The 24,120-nt window shown below is 39.0% G+C and overlaps 2 protein-coding genes across 4 annotated transcripts in view; one reads left to right on the top strand and one right to left on the bottom strand.

Annotated features, from left to right (window-relative positions):
• Window positions 1–7,409, top strand: part of LOC117434755 (transient receptor potential cation channel subfamily M member 5-like) — a 35,161-nt gene extending 27,752 nt beyond the window's left edge. Inside the window, exons 21-26 of the mRNA XM_034057395.3 lie at window positions 88–256; window positions 984–1,162; window positions 3,792–3,924; window positions 4,635–4,707; window positions 5,256–5,346; window positions 5,780–7,409. Coding sequence (XP_033913286.2) covers window positions 88–256; window positions 984–1,162; window positions 3,792–3,924; window positions 4,635–4,707; window positions 5,256–5,346; window positions 5,780–5,889 — 755 coding nt within the window. The 3' untranslated portion in view covers window positions 5,890–7,409. The remainder of the gene's footprint in view (window positions 1–87; window positions 257–983; window positions 1,163–3,791; window positions 3,925–4,634; window positions 4,708–5,255; window positions 5,347–5,779) is intronic.
• A 1,839-nt stretch (window positions 7,410–9,248) lies between these two features.
• LOC117435009 (phosphatidylserine synthase 2-like) overlaps window positions 9,249–24,120 on the bottom strand; it is a 50,357-nt gene continuing 35,485 nt past the window's right edge. For 2 of the 3 annotated variants that reach the window (XM_034057846.3, XM_059002733.1), the window contains exons 8-12: window positions 23,795–23,913; window positions 23,187–23,301; window positions 22,460–22,605; window positions 19,438–19,623; window positions 9,249–14,797 (exon numbers count right to left, since the gene is read on the bottom strand). In XM_034057846.3, the coding sequence (XP_033913737.1) occupies window positions 14,653–14,797; window positions 19,438–19,623; window positions 22,460–22,605; window positions 23,187–23,301; window positions 23,795–23,913 (711 nt within the window). In that variant the 3' untranslated portion in view covers window positions 9,249–14,652. Of the gene's footprint in view, window positions 14,798–16,006; window positions 16,030–19,437; window positions 19,624–22,459; window positions 22,606–23,186; window positions 23,302–23,794; window positions 23,914–24,120 lie in introns of all 3 variants that reach the window. The other variant, XM_034057847.3, reaches the window with a different exon arrangement.

Raw genomic sequence — 24,120 nt, 5'->3', positions numbered from 1 at the left:
TTTTGAAAATATGCTTCTCTGGACGGTTTCTCAAAGTGGTTGCCCAAGTGAAACGTTGAAATAAAATCCTTTTTACTGCTATTCCAGGCGCTCGCATGCCAGAGCAAAACTGCACCATCGACCCCATTGAGATAATGAAAGAAACATTTTCTCCGTGTCCTAACCTATATGCAAACTGGCTGGTCATCCTATTACTGGTCATCTTCCTCCTGGTCACCAACGTGCTGCTCCTCAACCTCCTGATCGCAATGTTCAGGTAAGGACATGAGAAACACCACGATACATCCTTTACAACCTTTCTACTGACATACCTTTTTATCCAACAGTGCCTTTCTTTCAGCAGTAGTGGGTGCAACACAAATAATAAAACTGTATTGCCTTTGGCATTCCTGAGGGCTAGGAGACAAAATCAGCCGCAACTGTGCTACAACAGTCCCTACTGGCCAGGCGGACACCTGCAGGGCTGCCCTTTGACCACCAGTGGGCTGTAGTTTGCGGACATCGTCTGTCAGCAAACTACAGCCCACTGTGGGATATTTTGATTAGTTTTTAAAAATCAGAAGGTAATATTTAATAGATAAAAGCTGTAAATAGTTCCAGCAAATGTAACAATACAGCATATTCAGATGAAATACAAAAACAAAGTATGCTTATATATAAAATAAGGATTTGTATGTAAAGTTTCATAAACAACTGACATAAGATCTAAAATAGATTTCCAAGAGGTTGTATTTTTGAACAAAAGTAGAAAGCATGGCCTAATGATGCTGAATTCCATTTAGGAAAATCAGATACAGATAACGGTACACATTTGTTCAATTAGGATTTGGTATAATAAAAGCGATTTAGCTAGTTTACAAATGTTTATTAACGCAGCAAGCTGACTATATTGGAGACAGAGAAACTCTCTCTCAGCTTCTCTCTCTCTCATGTTTAGTGCCTGTATGTGACACGTTCTCCTCTCTGTCATCGCTGTCTTCCAGCTATACCTTCCAGGTTGTTCAGGGAAACGCAGACATCTTCTGGAAGTTCCAGCGCTACAACCTGATAGTGGAGTATTTCAGTAGACCTTCCCTGGCACCGCCCTTCATTATCATCAGCCACATCTCTCAGGTTATCTGCAGCATGTTCAAAAATGCCGAGCCCAAGCAGGAGCTCTTAGGTTAGTCAGTTTTCTAGTGATTTCACTTTGCAATCCACTAGTCAATATTATGCAATCCACGCATTTATCTGGTGAATGAAATTAAAATACCCAGTAAGCAGTGCAGCATTCTCTGGCTTTTCAGAACGACCCTCATGTTACATGGTGTTCTTGCACACAGTTGAAGCTCATTTGAGTCTCTGTGTATTATACAGTATATGGATTTGTTTCTAGGTAATGCTTACTTGCTTTTTGAGTTTTGTTAGATTTTGCACAATTATTTTGCAACCAAATAACAAATGCATTGATAAGATGTAACAATTTGCCTGCATTGTACGCATGTCTTTAGTTCTCTTTCAAGCACGAAATGTAACCATTACCTAATGGGATAGAACCTCTTGTAGCCAGAATTACCTGAGCACTTATATTATTATTATTATTATTTATTTCTTAGACGCCCTTATCCAGGGCGACTTACAATTGTTACAAGATATCACATTATTTTTTACACATTATTTTTACATACAATTACCCATTTACAGAGTTGGGTTTTTACTGGAGCAATCTAGGTAAAGTACCTTGCTCAAGGGTACAGCAGCAGTGCCCTCCACCGGGGATTGAACCCACAACCCTCCGGTCAGGAGTCCAGAGCCCCTAACCACTACTCCACACTGCTGCCCCTGAATCAAAGCTGCTCCTTTAAGAGCCCTGTATGCATCAGACGTCATCTCCACCCCCAGGAGATAAATACGAACAACGCATAAGGCTCAGCGCCATTTTGTCTTTCAGCCTGCCTGATGAAGGAGTGAGCTTTGACTTTGTCAAAACGGAGATAAGCTGATAAATTAACTTTTTCTCTCTCATTTCATATTTTGAAATAATTTATATTTTTTAGTGATAATTCTTCTTAGCTTTAGGTTCTGATAATCGCCTCTGCAGTCGTGTGCCCTGTGTGAAGCCGACGGCTCTCCCCTCCCCGGGATTCAGTACCTTGTTGTGGCTAAGTTCATGCTCTCTCCCTTGCTGCGTGGATCTTTGGGAGTCGATATTAAATTCTTGCAAGCACCATTTCACACTCACACACAGTTACTATTAAATATTATACATATTTTTAGCAAGTGTCTAATAATTTTCTGTTTTCTTTCAGAAATCCAGTGCACGCGCAGGCCGTCTGGTTATTACAGTCAGCTTTTCACGATACAGAGACACCGCCAGTGTTAATGGCTTTTTAGCTACAGTGGAGGCCTTTTGACTGGAGAATATTCTAAGTGTCTCTATGTGGTTGCTGTTTGCTTTGCTGCACTGACAACGAAGACTACTAGATTGTTCTAGTTAGCAGGCAACTGCAGCCCCTGTCTGTTTTACAGTGCATGCTTGCAGTTTGCCACTGGATTTTTCAGGTTTTTACCAGCCCATTACCAGTGGCCATTACCAGAGCCTGTACCAGTCACCTGGTTGGTATCAGAGCCTGTACCAGTCACCTGGTTGGTATCAGAGCCTGTACCAGTCACCTGGTTGGTATCAGAGCTGGTTCCAGTGACCTGGTCGGTACCAAACTAGGTACCAGTCACCTTTATTTGTACCAAGGTTGGTACCAGTCATCTGGCTCATACCAGAATTGGTACCAGTGACCAGATTCAGTTTGGTCCAGTTTGACACCAAGACCGTTACCAGTGCTCCATTTTTGTGTACACTGTACACAACAATTTTCAGCACCAGTCAGCTTACTGTCTGTTCCTGTGCACATACATTGCATGTGCTGAACTGTTTTTTCAACCTTGCACCATGCTTTTCACCTTTGTGCTGGCTGCAAGAGAAACATTCCAGCAGAGGATAAGCACGACAGGTGCATCCACTGCCTGGGAAGGGAGCATGCAGAGGGAGCAGTTAAAGACTGAAGCTCTTGCGCATCTTGTGCTCATTTTGCTAAAAGGGCACTGAAAAGCAGACTGGCCCACTGTTCCAGGGACCGATATGCATCTCTGACACTGGCATGACTTGCCTCATTCGTCCCCTGCAGTGCGGTCAACAGAGTCCACACTCCCTGTTACATCGGCAGCTAGGAAACGATCCTCTAGGGGTAGGAGCAGGACTAAGTTCACACTCCTCTAAATCCTCCTCTTCATCATCTGGCTGGGAGAGCTCCCCCTCTCCTCCTCCAAGGAAGAGGATCAGGAGCTGTCATAGCAGGCATTCTGGTACTGACCGGGTTGTGGGGCAAATGGAGAAGCTTTTGATGGAGCTGCTGCGAGGCCACCCTGTTGTCTCCGTACCCAGGGTTCAGGCACCCTCACCTGTTTGTTTTTTTGCGGAAGCTATAACTAAGGTTACTCTCTGCACTAATCCTGTTTTTCTCCCTAAAAGCATTTCTGCTTTCCATATCAACCAGTCAGTGGAATTGGAGGCCTTCTATCCACCTCCCTTCCAGTTTGACAAGAAGAAAAAGTTTGATATGCTCTGCCGTTAGGGCACTGGTGTATTATGTGGACCGCAGTTCCACGGACAAGCCCTGTCTAAACAGTGCAGACGTGGTCAGGATTGCATACAAGAAACCAGGGTTATGATAACAACCTACCGTTTCATTAACAGTGCTGTTAAATCCAGATCTCTTACAAACAATTATTTTACTGTATTTCTGCTGTTTTTGAAGAGCGAGACTTTCCAGAAGGTCTTGATCAGAAGCTTATGACCTGGGAAACCGTTCAGAAGGAAAACTACCTGGCAAATCTGGAGAAAGAAAAGAGAGAGAGCAGTGAGGAGAGACTGAAGAAAACCTCTCACAAGTACGTACTGCACTACACTTTTCCAATTACCTGAAATGGGGGCGGGCCTACAGTATGGGTTACCTTTGCACACACATAAAACTGGTTATATGATAGGGTTATCCTGTCAAATAGTGAAAAAAAATCTTTTTAATAAATAAGCAAAACGTAGAATAAATATAGCTGGGTTGTTTGAAACTCAAAAAATATAGCAGTTTAATTGTGGCCATTACTTGTAGCCGCGGTCAGTTATCCAGCAATTCTTAAGAAATATAACATTTCATAATTACAAGTAACTATAAAAATGATTTTGTCATCAGATGTTACACTTTGTTTATTGTTCCACAAATGTGTTCTTAATCTTCGTTTATTACTGTGACTGCTCCTGTTTGACAAGTTTAATAAAGTCACCAGCATGCTGTACTTGACTGAGCAAACCTGGGCAATTTCTGTAGTGAAGCCAGTATAAAAGTGACAACTAGTGGTGCGCTTGGGATGCACACCAGTAATTAATAAAAGACTTTCAATGGGAAATAAATAAGCAGTGGTCATTTTTATACTGGTCTTATTCCAGTATAAAAATGGTGTTCTCAGAACTACCTGCCCCACAGGTTCAAGTATATTCTGATGACTTTATTAAACTTACCAAATGCCCATAAGTGCAGAAACAGGACTACAGTGTATAAAGTATTCATTTAATGATAAAATGTTGTTGCTTTTTTAACATCTAGGGTGGATTCTCTTTTAAAGATTATTGGAGGATTTAAGGAGCAAGAAAAACGACTAGTGACTGTTGAGACGCAGGTGAGGGGGTTACCAATGATACAGCCAGCTCATGCATGTAAACATAGACCAGTAAACAAACCAATTAATAGCAGTACATTTTTATTCATGTATTTGTTAGCTACAAGCAAACAACAGTTCCCTGTTCAGCAACTGGCCAATCGTTGATTTGTGAGGTGCAATACTCTTACAAGCACCTAACCACCAAGCATCAACTAATCAGCCCTCTCTCAGTCTGTCAGATCTGCTATCTTGCCCATCATGCCTGAAACAAACATGCTACATGGAGATGCAGCTTTTAAAAAGAGACCTGTTCATTTTTGTTAGTTTGAAGATCTTTGGTTCTCTGCTTGTTTTTGTTTTTTTATATACTTTAATAATATGCACAATAGATTAAAGGATTGGCCTATAGCACAGGAAGCAAGTCAGTCTGTATATACTGAATTCAACTCTACAACATATGAAATGGATTTTAAAACCTTGGCTAGCACACTTGTAAATGCATGATATCAGACGGTGGAACCTCCTGAGGAATGTAACCTGTGTGTGTCCTGTTTATTGTGTTGCAGATTAAGTACTGCAGTGACGTGCTTTCCTGGCTCGCAGACTGTTTCACACAGAGCAGCCTCAAGTGTAACAGAGCAGCTCCAAAACACTCAAGTAAGACCCTTCTTGCAGAAAAGTGAATAGGTTATACATTACAAGCACTTTGTGAAGGAGGAAAACTTGGTAAAATAGAGAGCAACCAAGGTTTATGTGAATTTAAGTGCTATGTTCAAATATGTACATCACATAAAATACAGGAAACAAAAACAAAAATGCTGTATAGTGGCACCCATATTAACACAACAACATCTTAGTTGTGGTTAGCTTTCTTGCTGATCTAAACTGAGGTAGAGCATAATATTTGGTGCTGATGGACAGATAGCAGAGGTCCCATTGAATGCTCACCGATCTACAGCAATAGCTATCATGACATAACGGATGTAAAACGTTCCTATACACTCTACAATTGAATCGTTATTACCATACATTAGTTTTGTCATTACAGGCGCATGCACGTATCACATAGAATGAACCTGTTCTCTTGTAGGTTCCATGGTGAGTGGTTCGAAGAAGCAGCAGAGGTCTATGGCTGAGGAGGAGAGCACTGCCAGAAGGACAGACATTTTGATGACTGACTTGAAGTACATTGATGACTGACTATGTAATACAAACCAACAATGGACCAATGAAACACATTTGCACTGAAGGATTAAAAACAAGGGTCAGTTATTAACAAGTGTAGTAACTCTAAAAATAAATGTAGTTTTAATGTAGTTTTGTGGAAACCTCCAATTTAACCAACAAACAAGGGTCTGTAAGATGGGATTTTACCTACAAGTGATGTCCAGAAATGAAGCGTTTATGGAAGTGGTTTCATCTTTAATGTAACTACAGCACAGTACCAAAGGGTATATTTCTAGAAGCTCTCTTCCCTAATGCCACAATCCTCTGTAGGCCCAGTTGTGCAATTTTGATTATTTTTAAGCTTTTTCCATTTTTTATGCAAGCACAATTAAAACAACTTCAGTCTTCAGTATGTTTAGCTTTGTGAGATACATATTATTTAAAAGATACATATTAAAAGATGATATTCTTGAAAGAGGCTAACAGATGCATTGACTTGATTGGAATGCAGCTCAGTCTGTTATCTATCATATCACCCAATGTTTAAAACATAATTCTGTCATTTGTCTCATGGGCTATAACAATGGAAATTTAAAACATGTTTATAACGAACATTAAGATCATGCATTTTATTACAACAGGAGTCAGTAATTTACCAATTATACTATTAAACAGTTTTCACCAATGAAATGTTAAGATGTCTACTTCACAAAGATATACAAAATTTGTAAGTTTATGTGAATGAAAGAAAAAAGGTTTGTGATTTTTTTTTTTTTAATTGAATATTTTATCAATATGAAGATGCACGCTGAATACGAGTGTTTGTGAATGATGCTTCATGTACTGTACAATGTGTCTTTTCAAATGCTGCTCAATATTTTTAGGTTATTATACTCATGGTAAACACAACACTTATTTTCAAAAATTCCCCTTTAATATTAGACACTTATTTTACAAAGCAAATAAATGAAGAGTAACACAATTGTTGTTTTTTCTCCGATAAAGGTTTCATGGAGTACTGTAGTTTAAGGATTGATTGGGTTGCTTACATCCATCTTCATGAGTTCACAGCACTCCTTGAACACTCATGGAGTATTCTGTTTATATAATAACAAGGATCATGGATATAAAATACAGCTGAAATCAATGAAGTACTTTCCTTATATATAGTCCTGCATCCGTTTAGCAGTGTGGTCTAATTTGGAACACTGTGGTGTGCCCAACGATTTGAAGTATAAATCCGGTATAAAAAAAAATACCCATTATATTATAGCGTTGAATGTGAAAATGTTACCTAACGTTAGAACTGTTCAAAGCATCAGTGCAAATATCAAGGCAAGCTTTAGTTACTCACCTGTAGGTGTTTCTCCCTCCATGTGATATCTCATTCATTGACTCTCATGTCACAAGGTCCAAATTAAAAAAGAGTTTAGCAACTATTAACTGTGTGAGACCCAGTTCTTCCTCTGGCACAGCTGACTGCACTTGCTGTAATTAACTGCTTGTGTTTGTTTCTCAACCACTAAATTTAGGTGGCTGCCTGGCACTATTCTTTTGGATTAGTGTTATCTGCCAAGGCTTGGCAGTCACCATAGCGGAAATGTCAGGTTAAATGTAGGGTAAATGTTTAGTCAGGTAATTTAAATAGCGAACAACATTTACAATGTAAAACAATTCCTGCACTTGGCTTTTGAATACATCCAAATGATTTTAACAAGGGTTTAGGATACTGTGAGATTTCTTTTGTCTTGAAAGTGGCTGCTACGTACTGTGGACACATTGTTGTAAAGACATTTACCTTGCAAGCTTTATCACTGACAGCATCTTTTAAAGCCAGATTGCTATAATTCATAAAACAGTTCTTTTGGATAGATGGTAACACATTTTTGTCTTTGCATTTTACCCCATTAAAACAGATTCTTCACTTAAAAAGTAAGTAGCGGGATTCCAAAAAATAAAGCGTTATACTCCCCTATGTGTTGCTACAACTGTTTAAATAATGTACCTGTCTTTTCTTTTCATTGTTAACATCCTGACAACTTTTTACACTTATAACTTTTAAATGTGTTTCAAAACTATTTTCAAAATGTCTGCTCTAGTGCACTGGAGTTTGAGATCTGTCCTCTAAATCACTGCAGGAAGGGCTATAAAACATTAAAAAACTAAAACTAAAAAAAAAACATAACAGTGCTCAGGCCTTTCTGTTCCATACCACCTCATAGGTCGTTACTGCTGTGTTACCTGTTTGACAATGTGGGAAATAATCCTTACACTATCAGTGCACTAGAACGGACATTTTGATAAGAGCTTTGAAACAGATTTTAAAGTTATAAGTGTAAAAAAGCTGTCAGGATGTTGTTAATAAAAAGAAAAATTATAGGTATGTTATTTAAACAGTTGTAGAAACACTTGGGGACGTGTAATGCTATGTTTTTCGGAACCCTGCTACTTACTCTTAAATATCCCCAAATACATAATGGCCTACATTCTTAAAGCTATTAATCCAGAAAGGAAAAACATACCCAATGAAGTTACCAAACCAGAAATAAACAGCCCAGACTATTAATTTAGGTTGATCTAGCTGAACTTCATCAACAGTCAATAATCAATACATTCCACAAATTCAGTGGCATCCTTAAATGTTATCTATTTACTACCAATGCACAATGACTGGGTGGGATATTTGTTCTTCACTTTACCCCAATAGAATCGTGACTGACTGTCAGAACTGGTACAACATTGAAATTGAGACCTGTCTTGACAGTAACCATTGCAGAACCCCATTAACTGTAGCATGAACAGCACCAGAATGCATGATTTACACAGTGACAAACAAAACGGGACTTGAAAATCACCATGATTATTACAGTTTTAAGAGTAAGGAGCTGCAAACTCTCTCCTTTACCTTTTCATGAGGTTTGCAATCATTCTCAGCTATGCATATTGCAACTACTCAAGTATGTTAAGGTTCTTTGACAAAGAGTTCAGGAGCTGCTCCTCACATATGTAATAGGCCAGATCAGCCAAAGGGTCTCTGTTTGAGTAGGCGCCAGCAAAATCTAGTGCACACTAGTGTATTGCCAGGAAAAACAAAAGGAAACTTGTGTTCAAAGTGGCAGATTTCTAGGTGGTTCATTACCTCTTTAAAGACAATTTGGATAATCTAGCAGCTCCTGAGCTCAGACATAACATTTAATAATAAAAAGCACAGTATTTGAGTAATTGAAATTTGAACCACTCAGATTAATTGCAAACATCATAAAAGGTAAGAGGGCAGGTGAAAAAATACGAAGGACCTCGATTCACCTATACATTCTATATTGATCAGGGGTCACAGTCTGTATATGGAGACATAAAAATAAAAAAATAAAAACTAAAGTTTGAAACACAAGTAGACCCCGTTTGTTTATTAACTCAATGCCCAAAAAATTACAACAAAAACAGGTCAACATGTTGTTAGTCATTTGCATCTTCGTTTTCTTTTTTTTTCATATTAGTTTAACTCCATTTCACTGCTTTGCTACTGCAGCATTTCCTAAAATAAAGTAGCTATTTAGGGAACTCTCAACGCTCTGAGACCAGAAGAAAATGGAATATGTTACCGATGGAAAAACACAGGAGATTCAGATTTGCTTCTCAATGACGGATTGCTCGAGGGTAATGCAGCAACTTAAAAGTACTGCAGTTTTGGTTGTTTTTGAGTTTCATTTCAAACCAGTGCAACAAAATTGTTGCAGGAGGGAGCATGATCCAGATAAACAAAGATTTTGAGCATCACAGAAGACATTTGAGACCCCTTGTGCGGCACTGATAAGCTTACCAAATCTTTTTCTTTTTTTTTTAATAAAGAGACTTTCATACAGTTTTGATGCAAGACGTAGACTTTGTTCATTTACTTATATAAATAAGACCATAGACTTCTTCTAAAGTGATTTTTTTTTTTTTTTTTTTGCTGAGCGAGTCAGTCTAAAAGGTTAGGAAAGGGGCATTTTTTCAAGATAGACAAGGGTGTCTGAAGTTATGAGATTGACTTTCTTTAGTAAGCACAAGTAGGCACCTGAATATTAATGTAAAGTCAAGAAGACAAAGGTTTCAACTACAAAGTGCTCGTCTGCTATGCTTTCTTAGGATTTACCTAAGGCTCTGAAATATAAACAACTACAGCCTATTGGTATATCAAGTCAGAAAAGTTCCAACAGATATTAAATGCATTTCAAATTATTGTTTGATAAGCAGCATCCAAGTAGTCTCGTCAGCTAAAAATGCCCTGGGCCTGTACAATTTAAACTGACTCGGATTACATTCAATAGTAAACATGGCAGAATGCATTTCCTAAGTTACATCAAAAGAGGCATACTGGCATTTCAAACAACAATATCATATTCATAGAACGTGTAACATTATACATAATATTGAGGATAGGCAGACAGATCTAGATTATTCACAATACTTTGCAGAGAATTACACCCTTCACAGCAGTTAAAACAGAACTGAACCCAGAAAAAAAAAAGATATATTTTGACACAGCTATTTATATCACCATGAATGCCAAGAGTACTGTATTTAACTTTAAGCACTGAGGTGCAAATTTATATACATCTATCCCCCTCCCCATGCTTGTGGTTTGCTAGAAAATATTTAGTAAATGAAAATATAAATCCAGTTACACTAATATATAAATTAAATTAGACAATAAAAAGTTAGGAAAGTTAGGAAATGAACCATGAGATGTGTATAAGTACTTGTTCTCAAAGTAATAATGAACGCAGCATTATACATCAGTAACTTTGGTGGTTGAATTTCACTCATTTTTGGTGCACGGTGAATAATTGAAGCCATCATGCAAGTACTGCAGTGATAAACCTGACTGTGTTTAAACCAAGAATGTGAGTTTAACTGTAATGTTTGACAGCAAGGTTCTTACTCGCACTGATTTGATCAACTTATACCGGGATAAACCACAGCTGGATTTTGTTACAGCATTTTACAGAACTTGGATGGCTTCAACAATTTATTTTTAAGGATTATCCTGGGATAACCAAAAGATAGGATAATTCCTGAATGCTGTAAAATGCTTGACAGCTAGCTCAACTCCAAGGTTACATACTGATAGGAATGGTTTGACATTTTGACACACAAAAGGTTCAGTTGTATGCTTTCCATTTAATCCCACTTAACAAGGTGCCTTTGTGATGGCTTCAACCTGAAAACTGAAATATTGCAAATATTTTGGTATCCTGGTATAATAAATCTGACACACCTATATAACTATAATCTTAGATTCCAGCTGTGTAGTGTGCAATATATTGTTTAAATATGACGCAGTCAAGCAGTTTCGATTAATTTAAAAGGGACTATACCTAAGAATTTCAATGGACTATACTCAGGTTTGCTATACATGATTAAAATGATTTCTTTTAAAAGCAGCACTGTGTATCACATATAGTATCTTACTATCCAGTACAGACTGCTATCTTATGGAAAACTATTTGATTGCCCATCTTTAGTTCGGCACTCTAGCAGCCTATTTATATGTTATACATGCTTGTTCTAGTTTGAGCACAGCCTTTCCAGTAGTTTATATTAGGCATTTGATTATTTTAGGAAAACCATTTCATAAAAAAAATGTATATTGGTATAATAAAATTGTATAGTTTTCCCAAGAATTAAAATGTATAATTTTTAACAGGTACATTTTTACTTCCAGATTTATATTTTCTATCCCGTTCTAGGTACAGGTCACTTCAAATCTCTTGGTTTTACAGCAGAGCACAGCTTATACATGTTAATTAAAAGCAGATACATTTATTGAATAAATCTTACCATAAATTACGTGAATTTTACTATAGGTTTGCCATTAAATTATTGGTTATGAAAAGCACAGTTATATATTTTTTGTAGCAGAGGAGAATTCTTAAAAATCAAAAAGCATGTAGGCACCTGGTAATTCCAGCAACCAGGAAAGCATGCAGGTAAAGCATGGGACAAACTGAAAATCGTTCCTCGTGAAATAAAGCAATTGATTAAGAATCTCTTGTTGGCTGTACTATAAAATATTTTAATGAACGTTTATTTCAAGACAAACTGAGCATTCAAGGCAATATCTACCAATTTATTAGATTTGAGTCCTTTAAATGAGGTTATAAATCTAGTAAGATATACAGTATGTAACTGATAATCCATAAAAAAAATATTTGTTTCAAAAGGTGTTATAAAAAAAAATCTAGCCCCAAGCTAGAGTATACATGTTCAATTTTAAAACATCAAAATCAACATAAAATATGCAAATCAGCAAGTCTGGTTATAAACTGTAACTGTTGACTATGTGGGGAAACCAAACATAAAATATTTATATATAAAGTTGTATAAAAGGGAGGAGCGGATTCTGCTATAAGGCTAATCTTTCTCCCTACTTTGTGTTTAATAGGCTATCTGTGACATGACATATATACAGCAAGGTCTGTTTTATTGATCTCAACAGGCAGCAGCATTCATCAAACCATTCCTGCTATGCATTCTTTTGCCATTTTTGGATATACAATCAAATTGGATGTACTATTTGTTAAGTATGGATTAATGTATTTATCGTTATAAATGCATTCATTTGCATACTATTTTGCTTCCCTGGCATGCATTTTACATGTCAAAAGAATAACTTTGGCATCCATCTCTAGAACATAAATAATCTTTATTGAATGCCTTCTGAATCCTTTTTAAGTGCAATCTGAACTTTAACTTGTATCTTTCTAAGTAAGTTGTTATTCTATTTGAAGACAAGAAGGAGATAATTAATAAAACCACAGCGCACTTCACATTCTTTTAGGGGTTAGTGCAGGACTAGTGCAGAGCTGATTCAGAATTTGCAACAAACAGAAAACAAAATCCTAGCTTACCTTGAATTTAACATACTTCAAGATATTACTTATTAGTGGAAACAGATTTCACCAAAGCAATATCACTTTCCCCTTTAAGGTGTTAGTGTTTACCTTTAACTTACCACCCCCCCCCCCCCCCCCCAACTTGGCGCATAGCACTACCTGGCATCAAAATATTACATTATTATTGATTATATTATTATTTTAAATCAATGTCCCTATCCGAGTTCAGAAATGGTACAATTTCTCCATTTAGATAATTCACAGTTAAATAATTCCCAGTTAAATTTAGACCTTGTGCGAATGTTATTTTATGCACTTCCACCTTAAAACAACACCTGCTAAATACCCCCCACCTCCCCCCCTCCTCCTATCTCCTCCCCTCCTTACAGTACTGCAGACACAGACAGCTTTCCCATTCTCATGGCAACTTGGAACACAAATGCAAGGCCAGTTGCCACCAGCCTACTGATACTGGGGTAAAAGCTAAAACATAACAGCCCTCAAGTATTTTTTTTTATTTTATATGACCTTAAAAACACACAAAATAATGATATACACTGCCTTGCCACCTTATTAGAACCCATGACATTTTTTTTCCTCCACAATTTCCCTAATAAGTGCAGTTCTTATGAATTTAAAATCAAATGTCATATCCTGTACTAGCTTCGGTACCATTTGCACAGATTGTGTACTTCTTTGCAACACCTGTGAAGAGAACTTGGTGCATACCTGTATTAAAAATAGAAACCCTATTTGGCATTTGATGGCTTGTATACATACATATAACATTTGGCCAGCATTCTGTATATTGTGACTTGATTTGATCAACCTATACTCTGATTTTTAGAAGCATGTTACAGCAACCACTTATTTCTAGGAGTAATCCTGGTATAACCACTGATAGGTGCTCATTTGCCAGTGCTCCAGCTGTTGATCAAATCAATAAAAAAGTGGAACTAAACAAGAACACAGAAAGTGGTACCAAAGCCAGCACTAGAAACCTGATTTCAAAAACACCATCTTTAAGTTGCACACCAAGCTGCTCAAAACGGAGTCTTAATCTTAACTGAGAGCTAGTCAGAAGCAGCATGGCAACACAGAAAACAACATATTTTAAAAATAACTGATGGCACAAGAGAATGTTGTCAAGTTGTCAGAAACTTGACATCACCCAAAACTGTTGCACCATCCACATCATTAGCAATAAGGACGTCAAAAAACAAGCAAGGAACCAGTACGCAGTATAACTGCTCTACCAATCACCCACGTGTTCAGGTAACAGAAGTACTTCTAATGAGTGGTCAGACAGAGTATATCACCCCTTTCAATCTATTCCAGTTTTAAAGGTGTATTAAATCACAGTTTTAAAAATCTATGTACCTCTGTTTGAGAAGCTTCCTTTCACTTCCCCTCTGATCACTGTTCAACCTGTCATGTCTAATAAGTTTATTGAACACACCATCAACACTCCTCCATGTTGGTCTGCATGCATTAAGAGCCCCCCCCAAAAGAAAAACAGGACTGCACAGTGGAGTGGAACTCTAATTTCAACTGCTAAAAGATGCGGACCAACATGGAGTAGAGGGCTGCTCTTCAATTGACCTCTATTTGGTTGTTAATGTTCAAAATGAAGGGGAGTGACATTAGCAGGCTAATACATAGATTTTAAAAAACCATCAGGGGCTACACCATGAACATAAACACTGTGTGTTGCAGTGTCTCAGAGATGTACCATTAGCTAGTCATTTTGTGCTGTACCGTACACGGGATACAGCAGCCATTTACATTTTTAACAAAATATTTAGGATTCATTCTGTTTTAGAAAAATGGGAAAATGTCTTGAACATCATTGTTAAAACCCTTTTTGAAGGTAGCAGTAGAAGTGGTAGTAACAGTGAAAGCCAGATTGTCCTGCTGCTCAAGATTTCCTGTGCCGCAACCCCTCTCTGTTCTGCTTGCCGCGCGCTGCCGGATTCTCGCTGCCATCGCTCAGGGGTTTCTCTTGCTCACTCGTGCTCTCCTGCTTCTGCCGCCGCGTCTCTTTGTATCGCAGCGTGATGTCCCTGCACCACAGAAACAACATGGTTAGCAAAGTCAATTCCCACCAACTCACGCTGGTTGTTCCTTTACGTGCAAAGTGAAAAACTGGCAGAAAGCAACAAAAGAAAGTGAAAAATGGCCAAAAAACTCGAAATATTGAGGTATCTTCACCCAGGTGCTGACAGTTATATCCAGGCCAAGCAGGAAAAACTGAGCAAGGCAGATTTCAAGTAACAGCTTTTCCTCCCCTTAGCAGAATACAGAAACTGCCATTCATGCCGTTTACCACTGGAGGGCACAAGTGTTTTAATTCAGCACGGTCTCTGCTCGAGAGAGGCCCAGGACTGAATTGCAGGCATGGGGTGTTCAGGTCAGGGTTGAGGTGCACTCGCGAGCTGTGAGGAGACATTCTTGGCGTCTGCTGAAATCCTGCCTATATCCTAATCCTGACTATAGCCAGTGCCATTGTTCCTATACCCAATACAATTACATTTTTTTCATTAACATACAGCATATTGGCAATAATACATCTGCAACTGGATGAACTACAGACAGATTTGGCAAGTAAACTGTCATCTCCTTTGTGTTGCTTAAGCAATTGTACGGTAAATGTTACAGCATAGTGTTAACAAATTCTGTAAATTATGCGAAAATGCAGCTGTGGCAAAAATTTGATTGCAAATGTACCATTAAAAATGGATAGAGGCCCTACAATTCCAGTAGATGCATGCTACACTTTGTTTGCTCACATTCCAAATGTTTTCTTCATTCACCAAAAGTATTCAACTACAGCTGTCAGTACCATGAAAACTTAACACACTATGACCTACATCCAGAATCTCAAAACAAATGATATTGCAAAAGATATATACAGCAATAACTCATCTTGGCATCAGTGCCATGAAGTTAAAAAGCTACGTTCCTAACATGTAACACAACTGCTTTTAAATGTCTGTGCAAAGTTGCATTGAAATGTCCAAATAGTTTAAAAATTGAATGAGCAGTTCAAGATGTTGCTCAAGAAATGTACACACACAGAAGTAACAACATACGCAGTATGCAAGTACACGAAAAACACAATAGCAGGAGTAAAACATGTTCCACACACAAGATGGGAAAAGAAAATGTGATCATTCAAAAAGCCCTTATTTTCAGCCTTGTGTAAGTGCAGGAATGTCAAGACAAGTCAAGCCAGACGTCAAACACAAAAACGAAAAGCCAAATTGACCTACCTCACTGAACATGTACATTCCCGCTGAAGACATGGGGAAAGAACACAAGACAGGCTTTAATGGGCATGCTAACATGCGGGGAAAAACCTATACAAAGCTCGTAACCACGGTCAACAGCAATTATTCAGACGTCTTAATAAACGAGCATTTAGGGCAGTCACAGGCAACTGTTGTTTCTATAGGAAATCAAGAAATCTGTGCATCTCCCCCTAGTGGCCAAACATGGATGACACCTTCCAAATACTGCACAGCTAAAATCCCAACAGGTTTCTGAATGGTGTTTGGCCTATTTTATTGTTAGACAAAGATTACAAAAACTCTTCTCTTTGTCTAGCCAGAAATCAAAATGCAGTGCCTGTGACCACTGCCCTAATAAAAATGTGTTCTTTTATAGGAATTACTCCGATTTCAAAATGTAAACAGAGTGTAATATTAAATGAATACTTGAAGAGAATGTCACTTTATATTTGTAACAAAGTAAAAGACAGAATCAAGTTATACCAACTTGATGTATATTTGTTTAACTAATATGGCGACCCTCATATTGTTTTTGCAGTTTCGAAGTTACAAATGTGACATGCGGCAAAAACAGAACATGTGTTTGCCCACCTTGGTACAGTTTTATTTTAAACTGACAATATATTGTAGAAATACTCATTTACCTTCAATAACTGCTTCCTGCCAACTCCTTGTATGTCCAGGGGTGTGCAATTCATATCGCCCGATGCCCGGGACAACAAGATTTGTGTGAGGAGCAACAAGCTTTACTGTTATACTTTGCCTGTTGGACAAGGACTTTTGTTCTTTTGCCACAACTTTCTGTTGCTAGAAAAACTCCCGTTGATTTCTAGGGAGTCACACAAGGTCCTAAAGGTCTCGCACATACAAATGAAAAAAAAAAAAAAAAAAAAAAAACGTAACTTACAACACAGCTGCTCTGGGGAGGCTGTGAAGAGCTCAAAAGGTGCCTGCACTGCCATGCTACACAGACGGATGCTGTGTTTACATCGAGCAGGAGAGCGTCTGCTCCATGGAGAGAACTACCACACGAAACCCTTTCACTCTAAGACGGTGCTCGTGAAGGCATTGCCCAGCCGAAGCCGTTTGAAGAGGCCTGTTTAGGGGATGTTGATCACAAACAGTGTAGAGAGGGTTTGCGTAGTAGGTTCCTGGAGTGGGACATTCCTTTTAGGGGGACTAGTGCTCGCCATTTGGTTGGCAAACTCAGTATTATTTAGCGACGACACACTTATGTAACGTCACCCTGTTACACTGGACAGAGCGTATAGAGCTGTCACTCTGTCAGACTGAAAAGGAGGTGGATGGAAAGCCTCCAATTCCACGGGTTGACATGAAATGCCGAGACAGTCTTTGGCAAAAAAGCAGGTTTGGTAGGGAGCGTAACCTTTGTCTTAGCTCCTGAGGAGGATGTCAATCTTGACATGGCAAGCTGAAATAGCTGCCAGATAGACCTGTAACACGGAGGGGGATTTCCCCTTGTCAAATAGGTCCTGCAAAAATTGCAGTATTACTGCCATGGTATTCTGCAGGGTGTCAATAACCCTGTTATAAAGCCCCAGACGGCTCAAATGCAGCCGCTCAGGGGCCAGACCCAGAGCTGCAGGCTCGATGGGTCAGTATGTCATAAAGTTCCTCGTGCCTCACTGAGCAGGTCACGGCGCTTCGGCCGTCTCCATGGTTGGCCGCTCAGGAGCTGCTGTACCAGTGCGGTGACCTCGCTCCCGGTTCGGTACCGGGTTGGGAGTGGAGCAGGTCGATGACCTCAGTACCAGTTCGTTGCGGATTCACCGGTAAGCAGTCACAGTGTGTGGCAACATACAGGAATGCCTACTTGTAAAAGCCACTGGCAAAACCACTCAGTCAGTATCACACACAAGACTGAGAAAAGACTGCTTGTTAGAATGGACTAACAGCCTTCGCAATGGTGATGTTAAAAAGCTGTCACAGAAACAGCATCAAGATACTGTCGTTGGAATTGCTCAAAGCAACAAGAACCGAAGCGTATCTCGGTCTTGCGCAAGGCTGCTGAGCCCAGCAGCTGCTCTTGCTGCATGTGTGCTGAGCACAATGTTACATACAGGCCTGCGCGCAGACACAAGAGAAGAACATTTTCAACAAAAAACAGTAATTAAACAATTACATAAATAATCTAAAACGCCCTGTATAGTGCTAATTAAAACAAAAACAAGTAATAAAATAACTGGGATGGCTTGATACCGGTTCAGTCGCTTTGTAGCAAGAAAAACAGTGGGGCACTTTGCCTTTGTTTACATGCCATTTTATAGCGATGAGGTGCACACATGGAAATCAGAATACAAAAACGAGTCAAATGATATGACAGCGGTTCTGGAAAGACTGAATAAACCAATCCGTGTGCCTCAAGACACACTGGCTATAACAAGTTGCTTTTGAAAAGACTGACTAAACCATTAAGTTTAATGATGATGAGTTACCAGGTTAAAAAACAGTACTGTATCCGTTGTGAACGAATCGCTATCGGTGCCAAGAAGGTGTTCTTTTAAGCGAAGTTCCTGTTTCCTTTAGCCGGAGCATTTACAATGGGAAAAATCTGTTTCACCACAAGGGTGTTCCCTTAGGCGAAGTGTTCTCTTAGGAGGTGTTCCTACATGCGTAGCCCACTGTACCATTAAACCCTTTCTATTGAATTTTAGGCTTAGTAAAATCTGATATGCTTCAAATCAAAAGATTTGTGCATCTCTCTCAACTACAGCAAAACCTTTCAATACACTGGCAGTCAAATAACACTTAAAATACTTCTCTTCAAGCCATGCAGTGAAAACACATTCTTGTCATACTTAAATCTCCAAAAATGCAATGCATTCATTAAGAAAACCCTTCTCATTGTTTTTAGTTACAATGCTGTTCAATTGTTGTGATGTGCAAACAGCATTAAGCTTCATTTTGGTTATTTGTTGTTTTTACCCACACACTGGGATAACAAAGGCCGTTTGTGTAACAAAGGTCAGTTTCAACTTAAAACACAAACTGTGAACAAAAACAAAGAATCCCCGGCAGCACAACCTATGCAAGTCATATTAGATTGAATGGTTTGAACTCATGAATTAAACTGGAAATGTGAAAAATATATCATTGATATATCCCACTGTCTCAAAGTGTTCTGAAGGGTTTATAAAACCATGCAAATATGAAGTTACTACCTCCAGTGGTTTAATCTGGAAACCAAAAAGTCGCATCACAGAACACAGCTTGAAAAAAAAAAAAAATGCTCAGGTCACGTGATGCCAACATGGTCACCATCTTAGGTAAAGGGTGCCGTTAGATTTATCCCTAACACAAAGTTGCCAGCTGAAATGGTTTATGACATATTGCAGTTGTAAGTGTGGCGGCAGATTTGCAAACTCATAAATAATGCATTTCAGTGCTCTTACCGGATGAAGAACCTCCATATGGTCCAGGTGAGGATGACAAGGATTCCCAGAATCCAGCACTGGGTGACGTGGAAGGGGAGGGGCAGCATGAGGGTGTTGGGGTCGTATTTCACCACAATCAAAAACTCTGTCACCGTGATGGCCGCCACCATCCAGGCCTGCTGTCCCAACTTCTTATAGAATTTCCTACAGCACAGAAACAAAAGCAATTCACCAGCCAGGCAGAGTTTCTTAGCATGCAGCTATCCTGTTACTAGAACTTTCATAAAAAAGTGTTTCTTTCCTTTTTCCATTTTAGAGACAGTATGATTAAATGCTTTTTTTTTTTTAAACTTTGTTTATTGGTTTTTACAAAATTAACACGTTAGACAAATGACAAATAACTGTTACACTAATTATGACAGAAAAGGAAAGAGAGAGGAAGAAACAGTGTCGCGCTTGGTTTCTTTAAAGGAAAATTACGGAAGAGAGGACAGTCTGAGGTTGTCAACATAGGAAAGAAAGGTTTGCCATGCTTTATACAATGTTCCAGTACATCCCTTTAGTGCGAACTTAATTTTTTTCTAATTTAAGGTAATGCATCAGATCCCTGATCCAATGAACACAAGAGGGTGGGGCAGATTGCTTCCATCCAAACAAAATCAGACGTCTAGCCAGAAGGGTTGCAAAGGTCACAGTGTCTGACTGCAGCCTAGATAGGGGAACACTGTGAGATACCACACTGAAAAGTGCAGTGAGTGGGGTGGGGTCAATGGGCACTTGTAAGGTTTGAGAGAGGGTCTCAAAGACAGAGGTCCACAAAGAAGCCAACCTGGGACAAGACCAGAACATATGGATGAGAGAAGGCTGGATCCAGTTCAGGGTGAATTTTGGCCAGTTTGACCCTTGACAAATGGAGGCTATGAAACTTTGAATTGAGCCCATGTCGAGCGCAAACTGAAGAGGAATGCACACGGGCAAGAATAAATTCCTAAATGTCATCTGTGAGGTTGAGTTCTAAATCCTGTTCCCACACGGTTTTCAGTGCAGACAGTGGAGGGCAATGCAGAGACAATATAATGCTATAGATTTTAGATATAACACCCCTACAGTCAGGGTTCAATTCTAGTATGGAATCAATAGTGCATTTGGGAGGCAGTAGAGGAAATTGAGCCACTTTATTTTCAAGTTTCGAATTTACAATGAACTAAAAAAGTGTGTTTGTGGTAGATTAAATTTTAGGGCAAGCTGGTGAAATGATGCAAAATTATTGTCAATGTATAAATCTTTAACTGACTCAATACCACCTCTGTACCATATACTAAAAGCAGAGTCTACCACCGAGGGTGGGACCAGATGGTTTACATCGACAGGGGCAGACATGAACATGGAATGCAGACCAAACTACCACCTAAACTGTGCCCACATCCAGAGGGGGTCACACACCAGTGGGTTAACACTAAACAGAGGTAGAAGTGGACCGACAAGAAGTGGCCTCCATGACTATCCACACAGGCCCGTCTAGCTGGGGGTGAAATCATGACCAATACAATAGATTTTGAATGATAGCCGACCAATAGTAAAATTTAAAGTTAGGTAGAGCCATATCCCCCATTGATTTTATTCTTTGGAGAAATTCTTTGCGGATTCTGGGAGATTTCTTGTTCCAGATAAACAAAGAAGCCATCTGATCTAGGGCAGGTGTCTCCAATCCTGGTCCTGGAGGGTTGCTGTCCCTCCAGAACTCTGATAACACGCAGGTTGTTTCTCCTACTTAGGCTCTCCAAGTCATTAATCTTTGCACGGAGCTTGTTATTTTCAGAGGAAAGCAAGCTGCAGGTTGATGCAATTCCAACAAGGCGGGTTTCAAAAGCATTCATGGAATCCTCCATGTTCTCGGTGCATTCAGACAATGTGGCTTGAATGGGAGCAGTTGCCAGCTGAATTACTGTCCGAAGGGTAGCGATCTCGTCTCTTATAACTTCCTTGACGATCCTGCGAAAATGTTTAAGCATCGTGGAGCTGTAGCCAGCCCCCGCAGCTCTCCTGCTTCAGCGCTCGACCCGGCAGCAAGGGTAGTTGGATCAGCAGCCGGACGGTTTCTCAGGCATTGCACAGTAAGTTGAACTGACAACCGCCAATAAAATCACATTCAATATTAGAATTTAAGTTTACTCTGTTATATTAAACAAATTATGGGGCAAAAAAGGATTGCTTATGATTTATTGAAGTTGTGGGAACCCTTGCTTTCACCTCTACTCTATAACCGGCCCCCTAGTGGTCTCCCATGATTAAATATTTTAAAGGGATTATAATCTACATTATTGGAATGTTTAATTTCTTACCTGGTTTACTATTCCATTACTGTATAAGTGTTTTGAACAATATAATTTCTGTTTAGATTAATATTTTCCAGGTTTACCAAGTGTTGTTTTGCTGGAATGCTACAATGGTGATTTATGACATAAGCAGTATAAGGTACACCAAGAATTGAAATACTGGGCCCTATTCACAAAATTTCAAGAATCCTTTTAAGGAATGTTTTTAAAGAACTGTTTTGAGTTCCTCTCTAAGGTTAAACAGTGCAAGGAAAACTAGGAATAGAACCTTCTCTAAAACATTTGAAACATGTTTCATGAACTGCAGCCTTGATTTAAGTTTTTTTAAGGACTATTTTTGACTTGGTTAAACAGTGCATTTGGAAAATAAGAAATAACTTCTGACCCTCTTTAAACCATTTTAACTCAATGCCAGTCACAACCTGGTACTCATTTATATTTAGAAATAATAATCCAAAATAAAAAAATAAAGTTAAATGACAAATGTTTCAACTAGAAGTCTTTCAATGTTTTATTGCACTTTAAAGGTTTATTTTATTATGGTATTTCTTTATTTAGCCCTATTGAGTTTTCAATAGTTATGGATGATCTCTGACTAGGAAAGTGTTTGCTGAGTACATATCTGCTGGTTTTAAAAGTTATTTGCTACACTTTCCATGAGAACACAGCTGTACTACAGAACCCACTGAGGCCCATAAACTTACGGATCGTCCATGAAGTCGTAAATCTCTCGCATGGCCACTCCTCCCACGTTGACAAAGAAAACTAAACGCAGCAACACCAGACAGTGCTCCGGAGGCATCCACAGCACAAACTTCAGGTAGAATGTGTTCAGCTCTGCCAGCAAGAACTGTGCAGGGAGGAAGAGAGACACCAGATCTTAGAGGAGCTTAAACAGCTGCAGTGTCACGATTACACACACGTTTACTGCCTTTGACTGCTTCTACCAGATGAGCGATTCCCTTTATCATGACTGAAACTGGTGTGCAACAGGGAGATGCAGCTTTTATATATTACAGGGCAGCAGTGTGGAGTAGTGGTTAGGGCTCTGGACTCTTGACCGGAGGGTTGTGGGTTCAATCCCTGGTAGGGGACACTGCTGCTGTACCCTTGAGCAAGGTACCTTACCTAGATTGCTCCAGTAAAAACCCAACTGTATAGATGGGCAATTGTATGTAAAAATAATGTGATATCTGTATAATGTGAAATAATGTATAATGTGATATCTTGTAACAATTGTAAGTCGCCCTGGATAAGGGCGTCTGCTAAGAAATAAATAATAATAATACAGAAAGCAAGTCAGAGATGCTATCTACATAACAAATGAATCATGTGAGGGGCAACCTATTAACATTCAAGTGTGTTGTACATATGTCAGGTGTTTATTATTACTGTGCTCACTGGTTCTGAAGACAAGTGCATGACTCTTACCACAAATATGATGCCACACACAGCCAGCCACCTGCGCAGATTGGAGGCTGGTTTCCACTCGAACTTCACCCAGCTGTAGGGTGTAAACTGGAATGCAATTCTTTTGATTTTTCCCCTGTGAAAAAACAAGTAATCAAATAGCATAAGCAAAAGGCAAAATAAAAAGCTACAGAGGTGGGTGTTAACAGTCAGCACGCAAACATTGCACCTTATATAGTTAGTTCTAAAGAGACTTCAGTCCCATTCATGGGGTCCAACTTACTTTCCTCAATCTTTAATCATTATATTGGAGATGCTGCACCCTAACTGTGGCTACCCTGGATAAATATTTGACTAAAGAAAACTACACATGGATATGTTTGCATGCTTGCATCAAATGAGCAACTGAAGACTTATTTGTATTGTTTAGTATTTTTGAATATAGTAAATCTGACCAAAACAGTTTACTTGGAAATCATTTCAATTTTAAACTCTTAACATCCCTAGTCTAGGTTTAACAAATTACCTCAAGTGTTTAAACTGTACAGTTCAGTGTACTGCAGTTAGTATACAAACACACAACTATTTTAAAAAGCAGAAGCCCCAGGATCAAGCCTGGGGTGACACACTTGTATGTTGGAATGTTCCACAGTCCCTGCCACTGATAGGTCTTCATTGAGAGCCACTCCAGGGTCTTCATGCCACAGTAAATCCCAAAGCCATTGCAGAAAACCACGTCCATCAACCACTGCAACAAAACACAGCCAAGACGTCAGACAGGCAGACAGCATAGCGTCTTGAGGAACTAGAACCGGCCCTAGCACTATTCTCACTTGATAAAATGGCCCTAATTTGCAGCGAATTATCTCATTTTTATTTTGAAAGGAATACAAACTGTAATTTGCCTTTTCAGACAGTATAAAAAAGTACATTTAGATGATTAATTACAAAGGTC

Source organism: Acipenser ruthenus, chromosome 28 (genome assembly GCF_902713425.1).
Source record: "Acipenser ruthenus chromosome 28, fAciRut3.2 maternal haplotype, whole genome shotgun sequence".
Lineage (NCBI taxonomy): Eukaryota > Metazoa > Chordata > Actinopteri > Acipenseriformes > Acipenseridae > Acipenser > Acipenser ruthenus.
Note: the sequence above shows the minus strand (reverse complement) of the source record. Positions and strands in the feature narration are given on the sequence as shown.